Raw genomic sequence first — 25,982 nt, 5'->3', positions numbered from 1 at the left:
ATAAGAGGATTGGTTCTTGTCTTATAATAATAATAAGGAAGACAAATAATATTAAACAGTAAAATAACTTAACACGATAAAATGTAAAGTAGGGTGACCATATTAGTAGTATGTAGTACATACTATAGTATACATAGATGTACCATAGCAATAGTACATCGCCCACCCACACATGCTGCCGCACTCATCGCCTTGAACATGACACTGCAGCAATAACTCGATCATGATATCTACAGCAATGCCCTTATTACGGAAAATGTATTGCGGAAAGAATATCTCTGTGAGTATTTGTTCTCTATTCATTCAGCAAGGGTTTATTGTTTCGTTCATTCATTTAATTACCATAAATTGTCGCACCCAATTGTCCTTCAATATCTGCTTCATCACCGCCATTATCAATGTCATCCTTTTCTTCCACAATCAAGTTGCCATCAGGGACAAGAAATTCAATTTGACCAATCTGTTTATCATCAAATGGGAGTTCCCTCTTGGGGAACAGGCTAAAGAGTACGAAAGATACCCTGTAAACCAGAACGGCAACGTCCTCATCCACACTTTCACTAATGTCTGAATATGTGCTGGGTGGAACATAGGCCTCACCGGTATCCAAATGTGACAAATAATCCTTCAAAATTTCCCAATTTATGAGTAGCATTTCAGATGGGCGAGCATTTATTTCCTTGATGAAAAATCCATTTATTTGGAATTGGATGTACAAATACAAATCAGTAACTGACAAAGACCGATCGAAAAATGTAACCATCCTTTCACCACTTGGTAATCTAACCGCAATTCTTGAATAAAACTCACTAGAATCCACAGATCTGTCAAGTGATTTCTTGATCTGAGAACTTTCTGCAAACTGCTTGAGTTTGAAGGGTACAAATTGAGAAACTAATTTATTATTTTTTTGCTTGAGTTGTTTGACTTGTTTCTTCAATTGGTCCTTGAGTAATGAGCTTTGATAAGCTAAATCTTGTTGTTCAGTGATTAATCTGCTCAATTCTCTTTCTCGTAAAGTTGCTCGAATTTCTATTAACTTTGGCTCAAATCTTTCAATTTGTTGATTGAATTTAACTAATATTTTTTTGAGTGGATGATATCCCTGAATATGAGATACAACTGAGAGAACCGGAGAGCCCGACAGTACTCCTTGGGTGGTAGTTGTAGTTTGAGTAGTCAAACAAAGCAAAGCTAAAAAGGGAAATCGAGTACAACTTAAGCCATTTGCTGTTTGAAATCCCTCACTTTGCTTTACATTACCTCCCCACAACACAATGTCATTGCCGGAAAGGAATTTGTTGAAACGTTGACTTAATAGAATGTTCTTGATGAACTTGTCCTTATCATCATGATCATCACTTTGAAGGTAAACAAGTAGCCATTTTGCATCCCTTTTGGCTAAATATAATGCTTGAGTATAACCGCCTTCAAAGAAATTGGGTTTCAGAACATTTGAGTACGCATTTTCAATATCACCGCCAACATCAAGAATTCTGACCACATCATTTTCGAAATCATCAATGAATTGTCTAGCAGTATCAATTGGGTCTACCCTCTTGGACAGGTGGTTACCAAAAAGTACACCCTGATTGGATACTGCTCCAGAATCCTTATTAATAAGAAACAGCACACGATTTTTCAATCTAATAAGCCGCTGAAGAATATGAATGACAAGCAGCAATAGCAAGGGTGTAAGCTTGTAGACAATAAAAAGAGGTAAAATGAATACGAATGTTATCACTCTAGTGGCATAATACATGATGACTCCACTGGTGCTTGCTCTGGGTGGATCCTCAAGAAAGCTTCCTGAAAGTTGCGCTTGGTCACTGGAAGTTAAATTAAGCCAATCACGAGCTCTTGTAATGAAACTTATTTCCGAACGAGCCTGTGGGTCTTCTACTGACGTAGAATTATTCATATTTCTGTTAAGGGAAGTTCTCAGTGCCTGCTGAGCGAGATTCTGATAGTATTGTGTGTTATTATTGACGTATTGTAGTATTGCTGGTTCAAGCTCCCAATTGTTGGAGCTGAGGATGGATATTGCGGAGGCTTCTTCACCTTGATAATTGACAATAGAGCGGAATGTTCTCAAGATTTCCTCTTCCTGAATAGTAAGCATGGAAAAATAGCAGGACACAGGAGGCACAATAATAGAGATATGGATATGGTTCTTAAAAGTACCCTTTCGTTTTGATATGCTGCGAGATGAACAGGTTTTTTTTGGTTACGAGCGCGCCAGAGAAATCAATAATCGTGCCAAATCGAAATTTTCATACAAGAGGGCATCCAGTGGAGAGTCGGTAAGGTTACAAACGCAATAACATGGGAAGAGTAGATAATAAACAGGTAAGGATAGCTGTATTGATAAAATCTTCATCGGGTTGGTTCCTTTTACTAATAGTAACTAGTTTTTGACAGAAGTGGGGAAGCTATTGACTAGTGCAAACCTGTCCCAGTCATCGCTCTATTTGACCCAAAAAAGGTGTAAGTTGGTTTTATTGATTTGAAGATGGGTAATTATTGTTCGTTTTTACTAACTTTTCAAACAGATATTCCATATGATGAAGTCACTGGAAAACAGGAACTACCACAAAACTCTGTGAGTGGATCAGCATCAGTTAGTGAAAATACTCCTTTCCAGATAATCAAGGATTCTGAAAACTACGCTATATTATTTCGTATCACGGATGGCGCCAGTGATAAATCAAAGAAACTTAAGTACTCCACAGTAGTTACTAATGACAAATTGGAAAACTTTTGGAAAGAATATACCAATGTTTTGAAGTCTGGAATCACGGGCTTGAAGAAAAAGGAGAAGAAAAAAAATAAGAAGAAGGGCAAAGGTGTGACAAAATGATGAAGAGTGGTTTTTTTTTGAGCTGGTTTTGATTTAATTTGTTGTTATTTTTTTTTTTTTTGTACTGATAATGTATATTACAATAATTATGAAGATAAAGATAGTGTAAAAGTGTAAACGGTCTAAATGACAGCACAAAATAAAGCAAAAAAGCTAAAAATTACCTTGAACCAAATATACGAAGAATCAAAGAAAACAAGCAAGTAAAGAAAAAAAACAAAAGGGACGGAGACAAAAAAAATATACATAATCCAAGCCAAGAAATACTTATGTGAAAACCTTGTCTTTCAAAATGTGCTTTTTATACCAAATGGTATACAACACAATTACTAATCCACAGATGCAAAATCCCTGGGTCATATAAAATGTATTTTTATAGCAATCTACTCCCTCATAACAAACAAACTGTTGAAGTTCATCATCAAAATTTCCATTTTTTTCCATATTGTAGGAAAAGTACCTGGTAAGTATGGCATTAGTGACCATTGGACCAATAGTTACAGTTCCCCAAACTGTACTGTAAACAGTTGAACTGTAATAGTCACTTACTGTAGGCGGAAATGTGCCATATATTATTCCAAAGGCAAACCCAGTAATCAATGAAATAATGTAAAGATGATCCAAGTTATTCAATTGCGTCAAGAGCACCTGAGCAAGAAATAATAAGCACACGCAAATGGTGATATTCCAAAGACGTTGAACCTGGAACCTTGACACAAGAATATCAGAAAAGTAGCCAGAAGCAAAGCGTCCAGCGAAATTGCAAAACGAGAATATTTTCACTTGAGCATTTTGATAATCTTGCTGAGATATGGTATAACTATAATCTGGATTAAAGTATTGATTCTGAACAACATAACCTACAGAAAAAATGTAGGTTTGACCAACAGAAACGAGAAATGCCAATGAGAGAAAAGTCAAAAAGAATAATCTTGAAGAGAAAATTTGAAAAATTAGCCCATCAGTAAATTCTTTGAGCTTATAGTTCACTCGGTCAATAAAAAATTGTGGTTGGGGGTTCACAATATCTAAATTATTTGCAATGGTTTCAACTTGTGATGTCGAATCAACAGACATAGACGCACGATAATGAATTGAAGTTTCATGAAGCTCAGAGCTTGTTTTTTTATTGGATTCAGAATTTTCATCAGTGATGCTTGGACTTTCAGTTGCTGTGTTATATCCTGGATTGAAAGTATCATAATTATTATCAATGTCTCGGTAGCATGGAGAATTAATTAACGAGGATGAAGTGGAATCACCAGGATACTCTTCAGGCAGATCAATCATTTCGTAGATTTCATTGATATCTAATTCTCTGACAAAGAAAACACCAGCCAGAAGAATAAAGCCATTACCTAACCCAATTGCCAACAAAAGATTCGGAGTGTCCATCCTACCAAAAACAGTACTAAAAACCAATGCTCCCAAAGCAAAAGCACCAACAACACATGAAGTGGCAAGCCCTTTGTTTTCAGGAAAAGTTGATGACATGGCTTTCATGGCAGCAAACTCCGGCCCAATGGCGGCAAACGCTGAAATTCCTATAAATATCGAGATTACAACCACATTTTTTACTTCATGGATGTAAAAGAAGCGAAGTATCAAATGGGAAATAATTGTCAATACACCACCAACCAAAGTTCCTGTTTCCGTTCCAAAGGAATCAATAATATGACCGACAATAATGCCACCCACTGTCGATCCCGCACTGAACATAATAGTGAGATAGCCAGTTTCTGCAGGAGTTAGCTTTAGATGAGAGGCAAAATTCGGTACCCAGCTGGAATATAGATAAAGGAATCCTGAACAGAGACCAACAATTGTCGAATACACAAAAATCACGCACAGTGACGGTTTAGGAGCTCCATATTTTTCAAAAGTTCTAAGTATGTATCTCATTATAGGTAAATAATTATCAGCTCATAAATATGTAGCCAAAAATGATCTTGATCTATGGGGGTAGAGTTTCAGGGAAGTACCACAGGTTTCACATAAACTAGATGATCTAACTCCCCTTTATCATCAAGAATCCGTTATCTATCTGAATACAAGCCTTATCAGTCGCCATACATTAAATTTCCTTTTTGGCGCGTTTGTGTCAAAGCCAAAGGTCATAATGACAGCGCTCATAACAATTCAAAATTCTGCCTTCCCCACATAGATTTTGATGTTCTTAGGCTCTCGGTTTCATTTAACATAATATGCCTTATATTTTATTTATTTTATAATGTGATATCAATAAATTAGGAGAGAGGCAACTATTTCATTACTTTTTTGTTTCAGGAACTATCAATCTATGACGAAATTATATGACTTGGAGCGGTTAGTATATTGTCTCTATGTAATATAGGACTACTTTCATAATTTATTGATGCTTCAGACAGAACGTAGAGCATACAAAAATACTGCACGAGTACTTGAACTTCCAAACACCAGAGTTAGATAAGTGTTTAAATTTTATGATTTTTTGTAATATCTACCAGAATTTGCTAATAAACAAAAGCATACTTTCTCTACATTATGGGGATGCGGTATTTATGGTACTCCAATGAAATCATTTAACTAATGGAATATATAGTAAATCAACACATAAAAATAGAAAAGTAAGCATTCCTAACCCATATATATATACAGTATAATTTTGCTCGCAAAATCGTATCACCACTCCTCCTCATCGTTGACAGTGGCCCCAGTATTTATGAAACCAATACCATATTCTTTAATCTCATTGAGAATAGCATAATATTCTAACAATGAATTTCCCCAGGATACTTTCTCGCATCTGTATTTCAAAAATCCACAAAATGAATCCAATAAATAAATCAACTCTCGCTCATTAAATAAACGATCAGTAAGGAAATTAGACTCTGGTAAGGTATGACCCATCTCTACTAGATCAATGGTAGCAAGTTCATTCTCATTAAATCTCTGAATGATAACATATTTCAGGCCTGAGCGTCGAAAAACTAGTTGGCTACTCAATAATAATGTAGAAGCAATAATTACACCATACCTAAGCGTAATAACATCAGTAATCATAGGATATTGAGTCCAGCAGTCAGCAATCTGCCCAATACTATTGGGTGCCACTGGTGGTAGATTAACTCTCTTCAAAAGAATATCTTCATTTATATCACTTATTCTCAGTATCATTGTATCAATAGCTTTGTCGTCTTCCAAAGCAACTACGCTCTGGTAGCCTGTGTGCTGCTTCGAGCCATTGCTAGATATTATTCCCTGCCCAAGTTTAATGATATCATCTAGTTCAAATGCGGCACTAACTACATCAATAAGGTTGATGAAATTTTCTGTAGCGTTGCTTGAAAAATAAGTTTTGACAGACTCAAGAATACTATATCCAGAAATCTTTGGTAGAATCTGTGATTTCAAAATATGAAGCTTTTGATTTATCATTGATGTGGATGATTCAGCGGCGTGATTGAAATTGGCCTTTTTAATCAATTTGAAAATAGCTTTCGGTCTAACAGGAAGTATTTCCTGCTCTGAAAATTCAAAAATAGTAAATTTAGAATTCAATATCACGAGTTTGGAGAGCAAAAAATGAGAATTGATCCCAATCAAAGACATGTCAATGTCATCATTTTTCATTATTCTTAGCATTGAGTTATATTCCTTGAAGTATATTGATTCTAAAGCTTTGATTTTTGCAATGCTATCTTTCACATGCTCAGAATCAGTATCTACGATATCGCAGTGTAATTTTAAAAGTAAAATTAAAACTGCGCTGGACTGAATTATAGCCTTATTTTCCAACATCATCTCAAGGTCTCTGAAATATGTGAGTTTTGACTTTGATTCGAATTCATTGTATAAATATTGCTTCTTTTGAGTTATTGAAAGCTCGTAAAATTTCTGGAAGCCACCTGGTTCGTTGTACACCTTGTCGTAGAATTTTAATAGAATTGATGTTGGAGTAGGTAAGGGCACATCAATAGGAAATGGGAGTTCTTCCACGAAACCATTATTATAATGAGTGAAAGTTCTGTTGACATCATTGCAATTAGTCAAAAGTTTAAAAAAAGATTGGGTAATCCAAATATTCCAAATTGAGTTAATATCTTGAATGACTTTCACTACTTCCTGCAATGATTTCGCACTATCTAACACAGCTTCAAATCCATTTTCACCATCATTCGCAAAAATCTTTCCACACCTTTTAGAAAGCAATATTGATGTTTGGTTCAAAACATTGAGAAAATCAAACTCTTTTCCCGAACTAAAGACTTGTAAAGAGCAATCGGAAAAGGAAAATGGTATCAAGATACTTAGGCAAAAAAACACCAGCTCAATACTGTTAGTTTGATATTTCCAATATTTGGCAACCAAACGGAGCCAGTATTCTGGATCATTATAATCCTCATCATCGAGTTGGCTACAACTGGTAGCAAATATTGCAAAAATAGAGGAACACTTCTCAGGAAACGAAGCTTTGTGAATTTCCTGGAGTAGAAATAGCTCCTTTGAGTTTGGTAAGGCGTTGGTTCTTGGATTAGCATAGATATAATAAAGATCAAAGAGCTTTTCAATTACTTCTAAGGGTGGCATGTCAAATAGTTTTAAAATTCTGGGAGTGAAAGTTAATGATAATAAACTGTTGGACGTAGATTCTCTTTTTGATATCACAGTCCCATTATTTGAGAATGTGCGATACCCCTTATAATTGTTGTTTGACGTCGCTGGCATATCTTTATCATATTTAGATGATACTGATGAGCTCTTAGATTCTGATAGAGCTTCTGAAGTAGGCTTTCCAAATATGTCAGAACTATTGGTAAAACGTGATGAACGATTTTTTCCACCACCAGATAGTACTGATTCATTTGAATACCCTCTTGGTGAATCGAATTCGTGACGTTTGTAAGGTTGTGGAAATGGTTCCATATTTGGTGGGTAAAACCCAGGAGGTGGCGGTGGCGGTCCTTCATGAAACCTGTGATGTTGCCAATGACCAGGGGCACCGTTAGATCCAGGACCAGGGCCAGGGCCGCCTCTGTGAGGCCCGAAATGTCCAAAATGTCCAAAATGTTCAAAACGGTCCCGATCACCCGGGTGACCATGATGGCTTGGCCCTGGGCCATAAAAAGGAGGAGGAGGAGGATGATGATGATCATCGAAGTGGTCATGATGGTGCTTGAAAGGGCCATGGTCATGATAAGGCCTTCCATATGATGCTCGTGACCCATCAAAAAATCTTTCTTGGAGCCTGGAGTCCACAATAGCTTTAACTTTTTCATCATCAAAAGGAGGATCTAGGTTCTTTTGTTGTGGATGCTGTCGCTGAAATCCAGTGAACTCATCACGGTACGAATCAATTGTGGGACTGTAAGTGCTGGAATTATCCAAATTGTCAAGATTGGCATAGTTTGAGGGCGACTTCATCTGCCCTAGACGGAAATCTGAATCTAAAGTACTGGATTTCATGAACAAAGGGTCAGAAAGCAAAGTTTCACTGCCAATTTTGTTACTTCTTATAAATGATGGAATGTGTGAGGCTCTATTGTTGATTTCTGAATCATTTCTTGAAAGGTGATCACCGTTATTACTCGATATCGTAGACATCGTATCATCCTCCAAATTTCTTTTCTTCCTACGACCTCCTCTTAAACTGGCAATAAATTCACACGGAAGGTCTAAGTTTCTGCATCTAGTACACTTCCCATCTTGATGAAGTTCGCCGTCACACTTTATTTTCTTCTTCCGACAGTTAAGACATGCTCGACGAGCAACACGTCGCTTTTCCTCGATTAGATTATGCTCTTGTTCAGAAGCATGAGGCGAAAAGTCCAGTAGGGGCATTAGACTAGTTTCCAATATTCGTTTCGTTGTCTGCTTTTTGAGTCGACTGCTTTAATGTAGCTTTAAATAGATCAATCACTTTGAAGACGGAAATATGGCATTAAAATTTTTGGGATACTATTTGATACTACCCGGCCGATGACAGTCATTCTGCGCTGCCATCAGATTTCTATTTATAAACCAAAATGTATTCTTTTTGTTTTCCTTATTGCATTTATTCAGTTGATAATTCTTCGAGACTATAATAGCTCTGATTTGCATTCCTCGTTAGACTATTCGGCCTACATTGATACGACCATGCTGGCCGTCGTTCGGTCGGACGATCGAAAGATCGCCGACAGATTGATTTGCAGTTTGTGAGGGTTGCTTTGGGTTGAATACCTGCTGTTTATTGTATTTTATGACTAACCATTTGCTGTATGTCAATTTATTTCTCCTTGATACCATATGTATTAGGATTACTGGAACATGGAAATGTCAAATTCATCCTTCTACCGTAAATGTTACGCCCAGAAATTTGGCGTACTTGGATGTTGCTGACAGGGCTGTCATGTCTGGGACATCACTGTAAACCCCACCCTCAAAAAAAAAAATACCCTTTACTTACTCTTAAAGAAAAAATTGTTCGAAAAAAAAATATAGTATAATATAGTATAGAACAATATAATATAATAGGGGTTATAAATAGGAGCACCACAGAAATGAATATTGACTGTTTGTTTTTAAAAAAAAAAAAATTAAACTCTTAAAGCTTATTTTTTAAATAACTTCTTGAAGAATCCTGGTTTCTTCAGACTTCTATCTCTGGAGCTAGATTTGAACTTTCCCTTGTAAGATTTAGAAGCATGGGTTACTTTTAGTGAATTCTCCTTTGGTACTGTACCGACCTGGTTCTTTGTTGTCCTGAGAATATCTTGGTAAGTCAAACTGCTTGAGTTGGTGTTAGCCTTTGCAAGAAATGAACCCTGTGTAGAACTGCCATTAGTCACCAGCTTTGAAACCTGGATTCTGGGTGACTCACCAATATTGACAAAATGAATTCTTGGAGGTTCTTGCATCTGAGATTTCATTAAATATTTAGGATAATATGGTTTATCGAGATCATCATCCTCGCTACTTTCGCCATCGGTTTCACTGTCGCTTTCAGTTTCTAGAACCTTTTGATCATTACCAATTTTAGATTTTTCTTGTTTTCTCCAGCCTACATATTCGCCACCATATCCACTTCCAGCCTTGTCATGAGTATTGACTTTTGAACCATCGACATATTTTTTTCTTTTCAAAATCCGGCGAGTACGAGTAGTGAGCGGTAATTGTTTGTCATTTGAATGCTTGGAATTCTGGAGAAAATTCAAAGATTCATTAAAGGATTTATCAGAAGCAGCAGTAAGCATATCCTTAAAAAACGTTTCCAGGCACCGAAAGTTATTTCCAGTTGCCAGGTTCAACTGACATTTACCAGTGACGGTGTTGCTAATTGATTGAGAAATTGATTCCAACATCAAACCAAGTTTATCAACGTCACCATGGGCAGTAGAGATTTCGGTTTGTGTGCTTTTAGAGTTATGGAGAGAGAGATTATCATTATCATCACTATAATCAAACTCAGTACTTTCCGAATCGTCATGTCCATCAAAATCAATAAACCTTTGAGTCCAATCTGTCATCCAGTTTTCCTCATGTTGAGATCCCAATGTTCTCTTTTGACTTTCATCAAAATACTTAAGACTATCAGTTGGAACAATCAACACAGGAATATTTGTCCTTTGTACAAGAAATTCGCTTAGTTTAACCCCATGAGAATGCGGTAGTGTGTGGCTATTATTAGTACCAGATCTCCAAAGATTTTCAACTGAGCTATTAGTATTCACCCTTGATAACTTACTATTTGTAAGGGTTTTTCTAAGCGCCATATCTGCGCCAATCATTACATTGACAGAGCTGACGCTTGTAGATGATGGAGAAGCACTAAATAAAGGTCTAGAAGAGGATGGTTCATCGACGACACTTTGTCTTCTGCTGCTACCCCGGCTAGATGGGCCGCTATAGCTGGAAGCAAAGTTCTCACTCAAGGAATTCAATGTTTCACAATTAGAGGAGTTTTGGTATCTGTTAGTCGCCAAATCCGAATAACGATCAGGTTTTGAACCAATAACGAACATATCAGGAGAATATACTTCAATAATATTAGTTAATACGAATTTCATATCAATCTTGGCAGTATCCCTGTGTTTTTTAAAATGGGAGAGTGGTCTAGATAATACAGGGTCATAAAAATCAGCACTAGGTGTTGTTTCTTCGCTTTTCATAGCCTTATCTGATCTTTCAGTCGCTGCATCACGATAAAAGGTGTCTAAGTCTTCATCGAGCGGCTTATCAGAACAAACTTCCACAGTAATACGAATGATAACATTGTTGCGTTCAGCTAGATTCTCAATGGTCTTCATCAATTTTCTGGCAATGAGAGAAACCTTATCACAGATTAACTTCTTTCTTTGATTTGTAGGCGCTTTCTTCATTTTTGATGAAAAGACAGGCAGTTCCACTTGCGGAGAGGATGAATTGCTTGTGATCCTCTTAAGCTCGAATTCAACAGAAGAATAAGACCTAGAAGTCTTCGGCGGAGGTGGCAAAAGTCTTTTAGAGCCAGTATTACTTTTCAATTTCCGCAAATTGTAGCTATTCAAATCGTCCAACATACTGGTGCTTTTGTAACGAGTCAATGAGTTGCCGCTATCCTTTTTTTCAGAAGATTTGGCAATTGTTTCGTTATCTGTATTAATAATATCTTCAATCAGTTCAAAGTCGCTAGGAATAACGGTGAATAGTACTAAATCATCTCCATCTTTTAGCAAGTTATTGTTACTGGTAGCTGGAGTTCCGGCATTAAATAAATATTCAAGGGAGCTCCATGTATGCTTCCTACCAGAAATGTATACCATCACAGTTTTGTTTGAACCTAGTGTTTCATCTAAATTAGAAATATCTTCTGTGGTGTCTAATAATTTGCATGAGCCCAAAGAGCTGATCTTGTTTTCCTTATTCAATTTTTTGAGAATAATATCTTTGGGGCAATAAGTGAAGTTTGCGTTTTCATCACGCACAGCATCAAAAATCGTATGCTGGGAATGCAAAACAAAGGATTTGTAGGTAACTACTGGTTTGGAAGGGTAGCTTTTATCAAAAATGTTAGTTATATTAACACCCTCCTTTGAATATTTTGTTGTGACAGATTTTTCATTAGCGTGAGATGCACTGTGTAAACTATTCGCAAGAGCCTTAAATTTGGAGAGCTCAATTGAGTTTTCAAGATCGTTGAGTACCGCATTCTTGAAATCCAGGTTAGCCAAAGAGCTCAGTTTGAACTGATTGTCGAGTAATAAGATTTCTTCATCTGTCATTTCCGTAAGTCTCTTTCTTTTCAGTTGTTGAGGTTTACTCGAGGGAGCTGTTTCGTTTTCTATGCTGGCAAGAGCATCATGTAGAATATTCGGGTCAAGATTGATATTGAGTTGAGTATTTCTCAAAGTTATTTGGTCCTGGTCTTCTGCTTTAAAACGGTTAGAAACATTAGAGAAAGATGTTGGACTGTCATGTGCATGGGAATTGGTATTAAATTTTTGATTGCTGCTTCTCAAGTAGAGACTATCCCTGTTATCAGTAACCAGCTGTGTATATGAGTCACTACCACTGACTTTAAGAATAGATTTATCCTTTGATATAAAAGGAAGCTTTTCATTCTTTAACTTTTGTTTTCGGAGGGCCTGCTCGTTGAAGTTTTTTTGACTCTGTAAGTCATTGTAAAAGCGATCATTTTGGTTGATAAAATTGAATTCGTTGAATTTGAAAACTTTTGAGAGGTCGTTTGGGGTTAAATTTGAGGAACTAGAAACAGAGTAACCAAAATTGAGGTCCTTTTTATCCTGTGATGAATCCTGGTTATTTGATATGAATTTTGGGGAGTGGCGAGGATGTTCAGGGTCAATAACATCATTATAGAGGTTATTGAATGATACCCTTTTCTGGAAAAGGGAAGACATGCTATATTTTTCGATGTTTCCAGTCAAAATAATAATGAAGGTTATGGTACTTCAATAAACAATAATCCTATACAAGGATCCAGTATATTGATAGGTATTCAACTGGTTTGTAAGGGAGACGATATATTCCGCCACAAAATTTATCGCATATATTTGCTATAAAGTGTCAAGGCCAAGAAAATGCCTGGGGGTCTCACAGGGTGTTAAGGCCCCCAAATCTCTTTAAAAAATGCTTTGAAGGCACGTGGATAGCGGATCAATGGGGGTGATGCTGGCAGTACCCTGTTAGAAAAACACCCGAGGGTAACTTTCCTGTCAAGAGAAACCAGAAGCACGGGTCGCATACGATAATATTATTACCTCAGAAACCATCGATTTATGTGGCCTTTACAAAACATAGATTTATATGGCCTTTACTTTACAAAGTACGCTTTCTTCCCCCCTCCCAATCACACGACCACTGGGAGAATCTTGAAAGATTTTTTCAAGGCTATGGTGCTACATTTTGTCCGGATTTATTACATAGCAGTCAGGGGCATTTGGTTATACTGATGGCGGCATAAGATTTTCGGGAAATGATCTTCGATGTATCAACACATTGAAAATCAATTACTCTGGTGCCTGACAACGTATGGAAATCATTATCAGGATTTATATGAGAGACGAGAAAATGATGGAAACCGAAAAATCGACGGAGCCAACTCTGAAGGGCACCCCTCGAGTCACCTTTAACTCACTAAAAGTGTTTATTTCAGCCAAATGTAGACTCTTGATTTACACTTTAGAGAGATTCAAGACATGTACTTAAGCATTCGCAACCAGGGAGGAATCAACAGTGCTGAGCTTTTCTCAATTACCAAACTTAATTGCAAAGCAAAGCACCGCAAAAATGGAAAAGTCAAAGACATAGCTATATTAAAAGTAGTATTATCTTCCATATTCTGTCGGAACTTCTGGCAAATGATTTCTGATAATCCTTTTTTTCTGTTCAAGGCTTTCAAGTTTGTTGTTGTTTTTTACCATAAAATTCATATAGGAATTTTATGTATGGCTGAAGAATGCACTCTGTTTTCCTGAAAGCCTGAATTCCTTGTACTTGGCGGAATTCTCATAAATTCGAATTTCTGTTTCTCATTAAGTTCAGAAAAAAATCGTCAGATAAAATATTACAATGCTCGTAGCTGGCATCTAACAATAAAATTTAATTCAATTCATTGGATAACAAAGTTTTCGTGGCAAGAATCACAGATACTACGACACATAATCCATTGATGAAATAAAAAGACATTCCAATTTAATCAAATTGTCACAAAGAAAAAAAATAGGGAGATAGTACAAAATAACAATAGAATAACACACCATGGAAACAAAAAAATTAAAAAAAAAGAATATCACCGCCCCTAACAATACATTATATAAAGAGAGAGAGAGAGAGAGAGAGAGAGAAAAAAAAAAGCTAGAGACTCAGAGGTACAGAACGCGTCAAATATATTTACTCTTCAGCAGGTTCGTTGGCCAATTTTTCTTGATAAGCAGCCTTGGCTTGTTCATATCTCTTCTTATCAGCAGCAGCTTTTTGTTCATATGGACCTTTTTCTTCAGGAGTAAGAGCCTTCCATTTGTCACCCAACAATTTTCCGAGTTGCCCAAAGGTGGCATCTGGATTTTCAGCACGGACAATGTCTCTGTTTTCATTAGCGAAGAACATATAAGCAGAAAGGGATCTCTTTGGAGCATTTGGATCTAGTGTCTGGTTAGTAAGACTTTTCAGATGAAACGCGTCAGGGAAATGTCAGCGACGCGTAAAATGTAAACAAAAAAAAAAAAGAAAACAAAAAAAAAGGAAAAAAATAAAACTGTAAAATTATTCCAATAGTATCGCAGTAATAAATAATAACATACCCTTCTTTCTCTTGGTACCCTTAGCTCTTCTAGTCTTTGGTTCAGCCATGATTAATACTTTTGGTTAATAAATAAAAAAACTATATAATGTTAGTAAAAAATTGGCAGGGAGAAAAAACCTGTGCGTGAAACCAAACCTTTATACGCAGCGAGAAAAAAAAAACCAGGCGCGACGTTCTAACAAGGGCTGCACAACCACGTCGCACAAAAAACCCACACCGCACAATGCCACCAAGACGGGGTTTTTGGTTAGTTGTTGGTAGTTGAGGCTAGGCTGGCCAGTGACGGCGGATTTCGATAGCCCTTAAATCACAAAAACTGTCTGGAATATACCCTCCTCATCATGGGTGCGTAGATATTGGCGTGTGTTGCACAGCGCTGTCAATAGGAGGACATACAGCGGAGAAGCTGCAATTCGGTAACATGCGTTCGTTAATTCTAGGTAGAAAAGTCACAACTAGGAATTAACCAACAAAATAAATAAACAAAAAATTAAAAAAAAAAGGGCCTCAACTCTTGCCAACCAGGCAATCAATGGGTATTGTCATTCTATTAGGAAGTTTTCACTGGGTGTGTGTGTATGTGTGTTTGGTTAATACCGCAAGCCGTGATTGTCAGTAATAATACGTACAATTTTTTTTGTATGGGGGAAATTTCTTAGTAGTATGGAAGCAACACACAATAATAAGGCTGATAGGAAAAAAAAAAAGGGAATTTGGCAGTGAGAATGGAGGAGCATAGTATAGTAGACGGGCAGGGTGGCAACCGGGTGGTGATCTGCGGTTGCCCGGATGTGTATCACACCCTTTTCTGCCTAACAAGGAATAAGAAAATACACGTCAGGGGGTGCTGTTATTACTACTAGTTGATATAGTATGTGCCCTGTATTAACATGTCACCTGACTTTGTTTTTCAGAATTCGTAATACCCAATAACTTGATCTTATTTACCTATATCGTAGGTGTTGACCAGAAGAGAGTATTCTAAATGTTGCAAGTAAGTATATGTGGTAATAATGACAATAATTCTAAATCAATATATTTAAATAATTCTAAATATATTGATTTAGAATTTACAAAAAAGCTGCTGATTATTATAAATAAACAAAAACCATATCTATTGAGAAAAAATATATGTTCTATAATACAAGAAAAATCAGTTACCTGAAAATGATGGGGGGGAAAGAAAAAATAATGGGGGCGGGGAGGACATTTTATTTATTGTTATTGTTTAATGGAAGGTTCTGATACGCTCCCATGTTTTGTGGGTTGGCAAATTTTGTCTGTTGAATATACTATATGAGTTTCCGTTAGTAAACATATTTTTCAATTTCAAGCTCGCTTTTTCTGTAAATTAAACTTACTTGACCTATAAGAAGGTTAGCCTTCATGAATTTAACCACACATCTATCAGCACAAACTGTTTCCCCTTTATTCAATTCACCTTCGGTGTAATGATGAGGTATGCATTGTTTTAGGCAACTTTTGAAGGCACTAGGAGAAAGAAAAATTGTCAGTAAATGAACGGTGCGTCCTTTAAAAAATGAAGCTAATGACTAACTGCTTGACTGATACATACTTCTCATAAGCTTTTGAACCAGCTGTAAATTGAAAATCTGCAATCATGAGCCTCTGTTCATTGATTTCTTCACTGTTAACCAAACTATTATTAAGCCAAAAAGACATGATTTATTTAAGATACTTCTTCGCTTGTGTACTTGCTAGTAAATCTAAACGATTTATCTTAGTGTAGTAAACCTGGCAATTCAAATATACACAGCTATATATCTTCTGATGCAAGATAGATGATAGGCTTCGAAGTTTTCAACCTTTTTTTTTTTTTTTAATTTTTTTTTTTTCTTTTTTTTTACGAACATGCAGGTTAAGATCCACCGACTGGCAAGCCTATTAATAATTGGAGAAAATATTCAAGATGTTAACATATATCATCGTATATTATTAAAAATCATTTGATATGATTGTAATTCGCTTACAAAAAAACAATGTAGTACGTGCATCAGTCTTCAACTTTTCCAACATTAAATTTTCCTGGGCCAATTAATTCCACAAATTTCTCACATTTTGGTACTTCATCAATCAAATGGCCGACACATAATATGGTTTCTGGCCAATTCTCACCAACAATGTGTTTGCAAATCACAATCATATCTTCATCCATGCAACTAAATGCTTCATCTAACACTAATAATTGTGGCAGCTTAATGATAGCTCTTAAAAATAGAACAAGCTTTTGATCCGATATCCCTAGATCACCAAACCTCGCCTCTTTTTGCTTTTCAAGTTTCGGAAACTGCTCAAGCAATTGATTAATTTTATTTATTTCCATTTTTGATTTTTGTGAGGCTCCTTTTTTGAGCCCTTTTGGTACAGTGAATCCACTCACCTCAATGTTAAGTCCTGTAGCAATGCTGTCCCAAACACTCAAGTTGGGAAAAATTGCATGAAGTTCTGGTGAGGTAAGTCCTATTTTGCTATTGATTTCAAAATAACTAGTGGAGCCAACCTTTCTTGGGATTCCATCCATTGAGATGCTAGCTGCCCAAGATTGTGGATGGTCTGCAAGTATTAAAGATAATAAAGTAGTCTTTCCTGTGCCATTTTTACCTCTAACATGCCATTTTTCTCCGTGGTTGATGTTGAAGCTTAAATCCCTAAAGATTTGTTTTCCACGATAAGCAATTGCGACTCTGTCAAATTTAATGTGAGATTTTTCTTTCGTAGGTGTTATTTTAGGCCAAACTATTTCTATTACTTTTTGTGCTACTTGAGCTCCCTCTTGTGATCCAAATTGCTTCTCCCTAGTTTCAATTTGAGATATTTTTTCTAAAAGCCGTTGTTCCTTAGGACCCACAGCCACAACCTTGTTGCCTTCAAGTACCACAACATGTGTAATCCAGCAAGGCAATTCGTCTTGAGGTCTCAATCCAACAACAATAGTTTCTGGCCATCTACCCTTATTACCGGTGTTACTCATTTCTCGTAAAATATTAGAAATCATAGTAGCGGCTTCTGGGTCAAGTCCTAGAAATGGGTCATCAACAATTAATACTTGAGGTCTCTTAACCAACGCTTGGGCAAACCTTGCTCGGCGCAACTGACCATTACTTAATCCCATTAGCCAATTATCACTGAGTTTATCCAATTTGAAAGTTTTTAACACATAATTTATAAAATTCTCATCTTTTTTAATATTGCCAACGTTCACAAGCTGGCTTTCTACAAAGTTTGTGACAGTTTGATCTAAATCTTCCTTGAAAAATTCATATCGTGCAGATAAATGAACCTTTGGTAAACTTCGCTGGTTGAAATTTAAAAACTTGATCGCTTGAGATGGCAATACACTGTTATCGGTAAGTGCAGGATAAGTACGCAGTATTGGTGGAATTGATATATATTGGTTATTCAAGACTCCCAATAGTAAAGTCTTGGAGATTCCTTTTCCAACAACCGCCCATTTTTCACCTTCCCGAACACTCAAATTGATAGGAGTTTCAAATATTGGAGACTGGTTGGCAAAAGATCTAAAAATCGCACTTGTTAGTTTAATCAATGACTTAGACATAATTGCGCATATCCGAAATTTTTGATATTGGCTTTCATCCTCCGATTATCGTAAAAAGAATATACTGTACAGTTTTAAAACGTCTTAATGAGTCAACTCACCGAGGGACACTAAAAATATAATTTCCGGTGCGGTGCGCCCCTCGCGCTGTACAGGGGAGGAAGTACAACATCTTTGACAGCGGCGAGGGAAAAAGAACAAAAAAAGAAGACAAAAAAAAAGAATTAAGATAAAATTCCTTTTCCGTAATCGACTGCTCTTCTGGAAAGTCAAATCTATGGTGCCCAACTCATTTGCTTTGGCCAGTTTGACGACCACTCTTTGAAATATTGATTTTCACGTGCTACCTCGCCGGTGCAATGTCAAGATCAAAGCGGTGGAAGCTTGAAACCTTAAGGGCGTGTCAAAGTCGTACAACTCTTGCTTTGTCGAGAGGCTTAATGCCATATGACTGAACACCTTATGAGCTTGTAGAAATTAATGGTTTAGAAATTAAAGGCTTATAAATTGTAGACACAATCTCAATTTTTCGTATCATGATTGTCCATACTCTATTCTTGTTCTTGCTGTTAATTTTCTTATTAAAATAATATTGAAGAATAACTTCATTCATGCTTGAGTGTATCTCATTTATGTTTGGACAAACCACCAAAATTTCTCTTCGAAAAAATTTCAAATTCATAGAAAAGTCAAACAAGGAGAAATAATGAGACATAATGAACACTTTCAGAAAAAACAATTTAAGTTCGCAAAAAATGTATCAAATAATTATATACTTAGTTCTGAAATGTTGGAGTGCATCGCTATTCCAAAATAAGTGTCACAACAAAGTCAAATTGGCACTAACTTCAAATTAAAAAACAAAAAAATAGAATTGGAAATCTTTCCCACGCCCTTACGATTGTTAATTAGCATTTTTAGGTTTTGGCATTATGTGTTTTGGTAGGAAATTTGGGGCATGGTACAGTATTGAAATCCTTAAAATCGGAAAGCGAGCAATAAATATAGAAGAATAATATTGCAAAATTTTAACTTCTGGAGGTTGTTTTTAGTGTCTATAATAGATGATAGATGATAAAGGAAATTCAAAATAGGTTTAGAACATATGGGCATGTACTTTGTAGATAAAAATTGCACTTGGCGATTTTATTCTGGATTTTACCATATTCCTCCGCCTAAGATAATATTGATGAAAAGTTGCATGTTCGAAATGAGTTTAGTATTTTAAAACGTCAATAATTATCAACAAAACTAGCAAAGTTTCGAGATAATTATTGACGTTTCATGAAAGGATAGTGCCCTAGACTACATGCAATAGTGAGGTATTCCATTCCATTCAAAATAAAAATGGATCCTCACACACTATGTATAAAGAAGAGTTCTGTACTCTAACAATCAGTGGGATATTAATAATAGAATTACGCGGTTCTTAGTTTGAACACTCATCTGTACGCCATGGCATTTTAGATATTGATAGGTTTTTCTTCATATCCTAACACTTTCTAGTAACATAATATTTACAATGTAATTTTTGGAAATATAAGACAATATTTGCATATAAACAGATCAAAAGTAGATTCAAAGTATCGAATTTGTATCTAAAAAATGACTCCTGCGCTCAAAAAAATGCATGTTGGATATAATACACGTGATGCAACTACAAAGAATTACATGGAATAAAAATTTTCATAATTTTACACTTAGCATTCCTTCTATATGAGAAACTTCGAAGCTAAATTTCAACAATTCTATAGTTTTGGCGTTACAGTGTTATTTTGGAATCATTACCATGAATTGATAGTTTATAATAACCTGTTCTTGCCAGCTTTAGAAAAAAATCTTGAAAAAAAAAAACAAAAAAACAAACAGGAGCAATAGAGCACACCTCATCTAGGTGCCACTTCATATATCTTTTGATAGCTATTTTGAACGAATTAAATGACTTTTGTTTTAAAAAGATCATAACCAAAAATATTATTTTGAATCTTTAACAAATTATTTTGCCTTTTCCATTTATCAATTGCTAAATCTTAGGGAAAGGTAATATCCAAAAGCAACACCACAATAAAAAAAAAGAAGAAACTGGAGAAAAGATTACAGCAATTACTGCCCCAAAATGTCTTTTAAGTCGACAGTTGTAACTTTGGAATCTCAACTAGCCGTGCTTTTGAATGAGCAATTTATTGATGAGCCGACATGGTGTGGATTTTTGACTTACACACATTCAAAATTTTTGACATGCATCATGAACGGATTGACTGAAGAAGTTGAAGACCTGGGACTGATTTCTTGGAAAGATGTTCTGACCCAAAGACCAGATCAACTATTGGAATATATCTGGAATAGCTGCCATAGCAAAATCTTGAGATATTTCCATCTTCAGTTCCATCATCTCAAGACTAATCAACTTCAGAATTTTAAAGTTGATGAAGACCAAGATGATGCTGATGATAATGACGATGAAGATGAAGAAGATTTGGATGAAACTAAACAGGCTAGAAATAGAGTAGGTTACGCAACTTTCAAGAAAGTTTACGGAAAGTATACGAAAATCAATAAGATGATCGTTGGCTTTTATCTTACCTTGATTGAACATATTCTCAAGAATTACAATATTAGTGACCGCTTATTCCCGGAATTTTACAAATTCTATAGAATCAATTATCCTTTGTTTGACGCTAATTCCCCAAAATCTAAGGCGAATCCTGCACCTATTACAGACCAGAGAATAGTGAACGTGTTGATATATTTCTTGCACAGAATATGTTTTTTCCAAGGAACCCTTTCACGTTACAGAACCCTTTTCTATCTTTACATCCTCTCATCTTCAGTAAACGTATTGAAAAACAAGACTATTATATCGGGTAAAGCCATCACTATTCATAACGGTGCTAATGATGGTAGCCGTTTTATTAGGTTTGAAACGTTTGATAAATCTATTGAGTATTTCAATTTTGCTAACAAAGTTCTACCAGGCTTCAGTGATCCACTAAGCCATATCGGGATGATTATGAATAGTTATGGCAGCATCACTAACGCCAATATCTATGCAATCTTAGCTTCGTTCAATAAAACTACTATCCCTAATTCCGGAAGAATTGTTAATGGCGATAAATTTGAAGCAGTTTATTATTTCATTAGAAGTGTTAACCAAAAATCTGGGACTAAACTGTCTATGATTGATATTCAACGCATGTTGTCAACCGAAAACGAAATGAACTTAGGAGAATATTTTTTAAATGCGTTTACCAAGTGCCAAGAAATTGAGCATTCATTGGTTAATGACTCCAGTATAATTGGTGATAATCAGATGAACGATAGAATCACAAGAAATAAATTGTTGGAACGAGTGAGTAAGACTTACTTTTTGTTATTATTCAGCTGGTACTTTTACGGGAAAAGTTCAGTATTCAATGAAATGGTCCAAAGATTGAAGCAGAAGAAACAAATCAATGTGAATGAACAGCTTAAATTATTGAAGTACAGTCTTTTCAATATAATTAAGAGTGGGTTACAGATTAGTGAAAAGAATGTTCTGGTTTTGGAAAAACAATTAGTCATTTTGATTGGCGGATTCCAAGTGCTCTTGGATATGGATGAGATCAATATTTCCAGAAAAACTGCTTCGGCTGTCGCTTCTGTCAGTGGTCAGACACCAAATGGCAATAACGAGCCTTCAAAAATGAAAATTAAAGATTTCAAATTGCTTTCTCCAGCAACCCAACAATATTTGAAATTTGTTTTCCAATATATCGTGGAAATTCTCAATGTTTTGATTATAGATCACAAGAAATTTTCTTTGAAAGGCCCTCTCTCGTTGGAACAGGATGAGTCAGAGTTTTTATTACAGAATAGAATGGGTCTCTATTTGCCAATGATGAGAATTTTCTTGAATTGGATCAGACCATCCAAATTATTGATCAACTACTGTCATGGTCAATTGAAATTTGTTTCTAAGATGGCGTTTATAATCAATATCATGTATGATGGATTGGTAAACCATAATCCAACCTACGACACCCAAAATTCTGAAGATATTTTCTCGCATCGTTGCAAACGTTTGAGATTCTTTGAAGAAGATGTGACACTATCAGGTTTCATGCCAGTGGACTCTGCGTTCAAGGATTTTAATGACACTTTCATCAAAAATGAGAGTAAGTTTTCTAAAATGAGAATGGTGGGCCAGTTGCCAGCCGAGGATCCAAAAATTAGAAAAATGTTGAAATTGTCGAGCAAGGGGGTTGACCCAGAAGACCCAAAGTCTGAAATCATTAGAAATGAGAAATTGTTGAGGGTGTATGCTATTGGGTGGTTAGGTAAGAGATTGGTATTTGATAATTCCTTCGGAATCGAATTTGACGATAGTGTTAAGCAGTACGGGAATTTAGAAAGATATGAGAAGGAAATTTTTGACACCGCTGGTAATAATGACAAGTTTAAAGAACTTCCACAAGTTAAATCGAAAACTTCTGAGCCAAATAATAAGAAGTGGAATAAAAAGACAAAGCTAAAAAAAAATAAGCATGTTGAGAATCGTTACAAAGAGAGGGATACTGATTTTGACGACGAAAAAAGTGTTTACGTTAGAACTTCTAGAAGAGGCAATAATAATATTAATCCTGTCAAAAAAGAAGACGAAGTTAATACTAAAAATACTGATCCGAAACCTGCTTTGCCAAAAAATCATTCTCCACCTTCTGCAAGCCACTTTGAAGATTTTGAAGATTTCGAGTCTGCTGAAAAATCTGATTTTGAAAGTGAAGTTGAAGAGGAGCAGACAACCGCAGTCCAAAATAATGAAAATGAAGCTGCTGACATTAGTAAGTATCAGAGCATGGTAGACTCTTTGTTAGGTGATGATTCTATCACTTTCAGTACATTCAATGCAAAGGAATCCCCCGCTAATATTTCTACTCCAGCGCCTGAATCATCATTTGCCAAATCAAAAGTACAATCAACATCTAGTATTTTCACAAATCAAATTTGGTCGAATCATGCGACTTCTCCTAACTCAAAACCAATGTTGGCCAGTGACTTGGAGAGTAAGCTTGTAGGGAGTGCTTCAAGAGCGTTATCCGGAAACTCTCCTATAGCAGCGAGTGTAAATAACACCGATGCAACGGCTTTGCCTAGAACTCCTACCGGGACTTCATATCTTAATTACCAACAATACTACTACCCCCCTTCAAATGGTGCGTCAATGTATCCACCACCTACACCCCATCAATACGGTGCTCTTAATTATTACAATTATTATTATCCTGGTCAAACTGTTCCATCTCATATTGGTACCTCAACCCAACAACCGGCGCAACCAAATCAGCAGAATGGTTCTCAGTTTTACTCGTATGGTCAGGCCCCAAAGTGAGAACTATGAGATGGATTTTGAACTGATGATGATGGCCCAATACTTTTCTTTTCTTCTATAAGAAGCTTAGCTTGCGAAGAAGTACATAATGCTACGTGCTTTTTATCTTGAATCATCTGTGGAAGAATGACAGAATGAATGAAGGTGTTGTTTTTTCAACTGATTTTCCTTATCCTTATATCCCTTTGAGAAATTTTGATGAAGGTTTTTTTCCATTATCTAAAATTGGTTGTTGAATTAAACTGTTTTCTCTAATCACTTCTTTTCTCTTTCTCTTTTTATTTTTCTTGCCTGTGAGGATTTTGATGAAGTATCAAACACTTGTTTGAAAAGTTGAACAAAAGCCCCTTCAACATTGGAGTAGTGAATGTGTGCTCCTTATCTTGGTACATTCACTAGGCTGCTTCCTCTGCCCAGAAAAGAAAATATTAGTCCCAATGAATAAATAAATGCTACAAAAAAAATAGTATTTGTTTTAAGTAGATCTCTGCCAGGATCATAATTTCAATCGTTTCTCTTCATTGGGGAAGATTGTCCATTAAGATGATTGATTCATGAACCTCATTAAAAGGGATTTAGCTGATATGTTAAAAATGTAGTATTTTGCAAATACATATTTGCTTAAATGTTGAATTAAAAAGAAAGGTCATTCAAAGTTCTTTGAAAAATGTAGTAGCGATCAGACGGATTTTTTTTTTTTAAGACACTCCTCGAATCTTTCGGTCTCCTACAGTGCAATAACCTCGGACTGCTGCAACAGATTATCGTCGATAATCTTTTTCTTGTATCTAATTTCTTTTTGTTCTTCTCCTTCTTGTTCTAATTTCTTTTTTTTATTTCATTTTCTTTCGTTTTTTTTTTTTTTTTTTACCTCCCAAGCTATTTCTTTTTTTGCTTATCGATAAAAGGAATATCTCTGTTTTTACTGGAAACCATGCAATTCACTCCGGCTATCTCGTCAAAGTAAGCACTTCGCACACGCTTGCCGAAACCCCCGTGTCCCTCGAGATAATACCACCGAATGAAACCATTACAGTGAGTGATCCCGGAAGATATGGGTGTTATCTGCTATCAATTGTGATCCCCTGGCTTCCGTAGTGGCTAACCTACACGTGTCACCCGGTTATTGAACAGCCAATAATGTGACACTCAAAGAATCATCACGTGGTCTACAGACAAAAAGAAATAATAGAAAAAAAAAATATATTCGACACTTCTTTCCTTCCTACCTCGAAATTTCGTAAAAGATACCACGAACAACGAAAAATGTCTGCTGATTCTCCTGTTCCAAACTTCACTATTGGTGATTATGCCAAATTCGCCTTGGCTGGTGCCATCGGTTGTGGTGTCACTCACGGTTCCATGACCCCAATTGATGTCATTAAGACCAGAATTCAATTGGAACCAACCGTCTACAAGTCCATGGGTCAATCTGCCAAATTGATTGTTGGTAAAGAAGGTGCCGGCGCTCTTTTGACCGGTTTGGGTCCAACCATCTTGGGTTACTCCACTCAAGGTGCTTTCAAGTTCGGTGGTTACGAAGTCTTCAAGAAGGCTTTCGTTGATGTCCTTGGTTACGAAACTGCTTGTGAATACAAGAACAGTATTTACATTGGTTCCTCTGCTATTGCTGAATTCTTTGCTGATATTGCCTTGTGTCCATTGGAAGCTACTAGAATTAGATTGGTTTCTCAACCAACCTTTGCTAACGGCTTAGTCGGTGGTTTCTCTAGAATTCTTAAGGAAGAAGGTGCTGGTTCTTTCTACGCTGGTTTCACCCCAATCTTGTTCAAACAAATTCCATATAACATTGCCAAGTTCTTGACCTACGAAAGAGCCACCGAAACTATCAACAGTGTTGCCCCAGCTGGTTTCAACAAGGTTGTTAAGGATCTTGCTGCTGGTGTCATTGCTGGTTGTACTGCTGCTATCGTTTCTCAACCAGCTGACACTTTGTTGTCTAAGGTTAACAAGACCAAGAAGGCCCCAGGTCAATCTACTGTCGGTTTGTTGATTCAATTGGCTAAAGAATTGGGTTTCAAGGGTTCCTTCGCTGGTTTGCCAACCCGTTTGGTCATGGTCGGTACTTTGACTTCCTTGCAATTCACCATCTACGGTAAGTTGAAGGCTAGTTTGGGTACTCCAGCTGCTATCAATCTCGGTGGTGCTAAACACTAGAAAAGTTAATAACTTTCTTTGATTGTATTCTGTCATTTTTTATCGGTGCTATTTTTGTGTATGCCCCTTGCATATAGTAATTGAAGACTCAATATTCAGTTTTTAGATTGGTTTCATCAATCTGTAAGTCATCTCGTGTATTTTTTTTATTTCTTTCGGGCGTACAGGCTTTACAGAGTCCATTAGAACTTTAGGCCATGTAGTGATATGAATGAGTCCAGTAGGATATACA

At 36.2% G+C, this 25,982-nt stretch overlaps 10 protein-coding genes across 10 annotated transcripts; 3 read left to right on the top strand and 7 right to left on the bottom strand. All coding sequences in view use genetic code 12, as the record gives it.

Annotated features, from left to right (window-relative positions):
* Positions 1 to 334: 334 nt before the first annotated feature.
* On the bottom strand, positions 335 to 2,122 carry UBX3 (clathrin-mediated endocytosis regulator UBX3; the record flags this gene model as incomplete). Its single annotated transcript, XM_064994466.1, has 1 exon — positions 335 to 2,122. One exon carries the CDS (start codon positions 2,120 to 2,122, stop codon positions 335 to 337), a length of 1,788 nt encoding a protein of 595 aa, XP_064850538.1.
* Positions 2,123 to 2,325: 203 nt separating this feature from the next.
* Positions 2,326 to 2,860, top strand: SRP14 (RNA-binding signal recognition particle subunit SRP14; the record flags this gene model as incomplete). The annotated part of the gene is made up of 3 exons (XM_064994465.1): positions 2,326 to 2,349; positions 2,412 to 2,487; positions 2,553 to 2,860. The coding sequence occupies 3 exons, from the start codon at positions 2,326 to 2,328 to the stop codon at positions 2,858 to 2,860; spliced, it is 408 nt and encodes a 135-aa protein (XP_064850537.1).
* A 267-nt stretch (positions 2,861 to 3,127) lies between these two features.
* On the bottom strand, positions 3,128 to 4,762 carry DASC09_008610 (uncharacterized protein; the record flags this gene model as incomplete). The annotated part of the gene is made up of 1 exon (XM_064994464.1): positions 3,128 to 4,762. One exon carries the CDS (start codon positions 4,760 to 4,762, stop codon positions 3,128 to 3,130), a length of 1,635 nt encoding a protein of 544 aa, XP_064850536.1.
* Positions 4,763 to 5,521: 759 nt separating this feature from the next.
* DASC09_008600 (Zn(II)2Cys6 transcription factor domain-containing protein) lies at positions 5,522 to 8,680 on the bottom strand (the record flags this gene model as incomplete). The annotated part of the gene is made up of 1 exon (XM_064994463.1): positions 5,522 to 8,680. The coding sequence occupies one exon, from the start codon at positions 8,678 to 8,680 to the stop codon at positions 5,522 to 5,524; it is 3,159 nt and encodes a 1,052-aa protein (XP_064850535.1).
* A 752-nt stretch (positions 8,681 to 9,432) lies between these two features.
* On the bottom strand, positions 9,433 to 12,720 carry DASC09_008590 (uncharacterized protein; the record flags this gene model as incomplete). Its single annotated transcript, XM_064994462.1, has 1 exon — positions 9,433 to 12,720. One exon carries the CDS (start codon positions 12,718 to 12,720, stop codon positions 9,433 to 9,435), a length of 3,288 nt encoding a protein of 1,095 aa, XP_064850534.1.
* A 1,492-nt stretch (positions 12,721 to 14,212) lies between these two features.
* On the bottom strand, positions 14,213 to 14,671 carry DASC09_008580 (non-histone chromosomal protein 6; the record flags this gene model as incomplete). Its single annotated transcript, XM_064994461.1, has 2 exons — positions 14,213 to 14,463; positions 14,623 to 14,671. The coding sequence occupies 2 exons, from the start codon at positions 14,669 to 14,671 to the stop codon at positions 14,213 to 14,215; spliced, it is 300 nt and encodes a 99-aa protein (XP_064850533.1).
* A 1,164-nt stretch (positions 14,672 to 15,835) lies between these two features.
* DASC09_008570 (Tim10/DDP family zinc finger protein) lies at positions 15,836 to 16,307 on the bottom strand (the record flags this gene model as incomplete). The annotated part of the gene is made up of 3 exons (XM_064994460.1): positions 15,836 to 15,916; positions 15,986 to 16,115; positions 16,201 to 16,307. The coding sequence occupies 3 exons, from the start codon at positions 16,305 to 16,307 to the stop codon at positions 15,836 to 15,838; spliced, it is 318 nt and encodes a 105-aa protein (XP_064850532.1).
* A 331-nt stretch (positions 16,308 to 16,638) lies between these two features.
* On the bottom strand, positions 16,639 to 18,204 carry DASC09_008560 (uncharacterized protein; the record flags this gene model as incomplete). The annotated part of the gene is made up of 1 exon (XM_064994459.1): positions 16,639 to 18,204. One exon carries the CDS (start codon positions 18,202 to 18,204, stop codon positions 16,639 to 16,641), a length of 1,566 nt encoding a protein of 521 aa, XP_064850531.1.
* A 2,116-nt stretch (positions 18,205 to 20,320) lies between these two features.
* EBS1 (Ebs1p) lies at positions 20,321 to 23,572 on the top strand (the record flags this gene model as incomplete). The annotated part of the gene is made up of 1 exon (XM_064994458.1): positions 20,321 to 23,572. One exon carries the CDS (start codon positions 20,321 to 20,323, stop codon positions 23,570 to 23,572), a length of 3,252 nt encoding a protein of 1,083 aa, XP_064850530.1.
* Positions 23,573 to 24,838: 1,266 nt separating this feature from the next.
* Positions 24,839 to 25,750, top strand: MIR1 (Mir1p; the record flags this gene model as incomplete). Its single annotated transcript, XM_064994457.1, has 1 exon — positions 24,839 to 25,750. One exon carries the CDS (start codon positions 24,839 to 24,841, stop codon positions 25,748 to 25,750), a length of 912 nt encoding a protein of 303 aa, XP_064850529.1.
* Between the last annotated feature and the right edge of the window lie 232 nt (positions 25,751 to 25,982).

Source organism: Saccharomycopsis crataegensis (assembly GCF_037102585.1).
Source record: "Saccharomycopsis crataegensis DNA, jcf7180000000072, whole genome shotgun sequence".
NCBI lineage: Eukaryota > Fungi > Ascomycota > Saccharomycetes > Ascoideales > Saccharomycopsidaceae > Saccharomycopsis > Saccharomycopsis crataegensis.
Note: the sequence above shows the minus strand (reverse complement) of the source record. Positions and strands in the feature narration are given on the sequence as shown.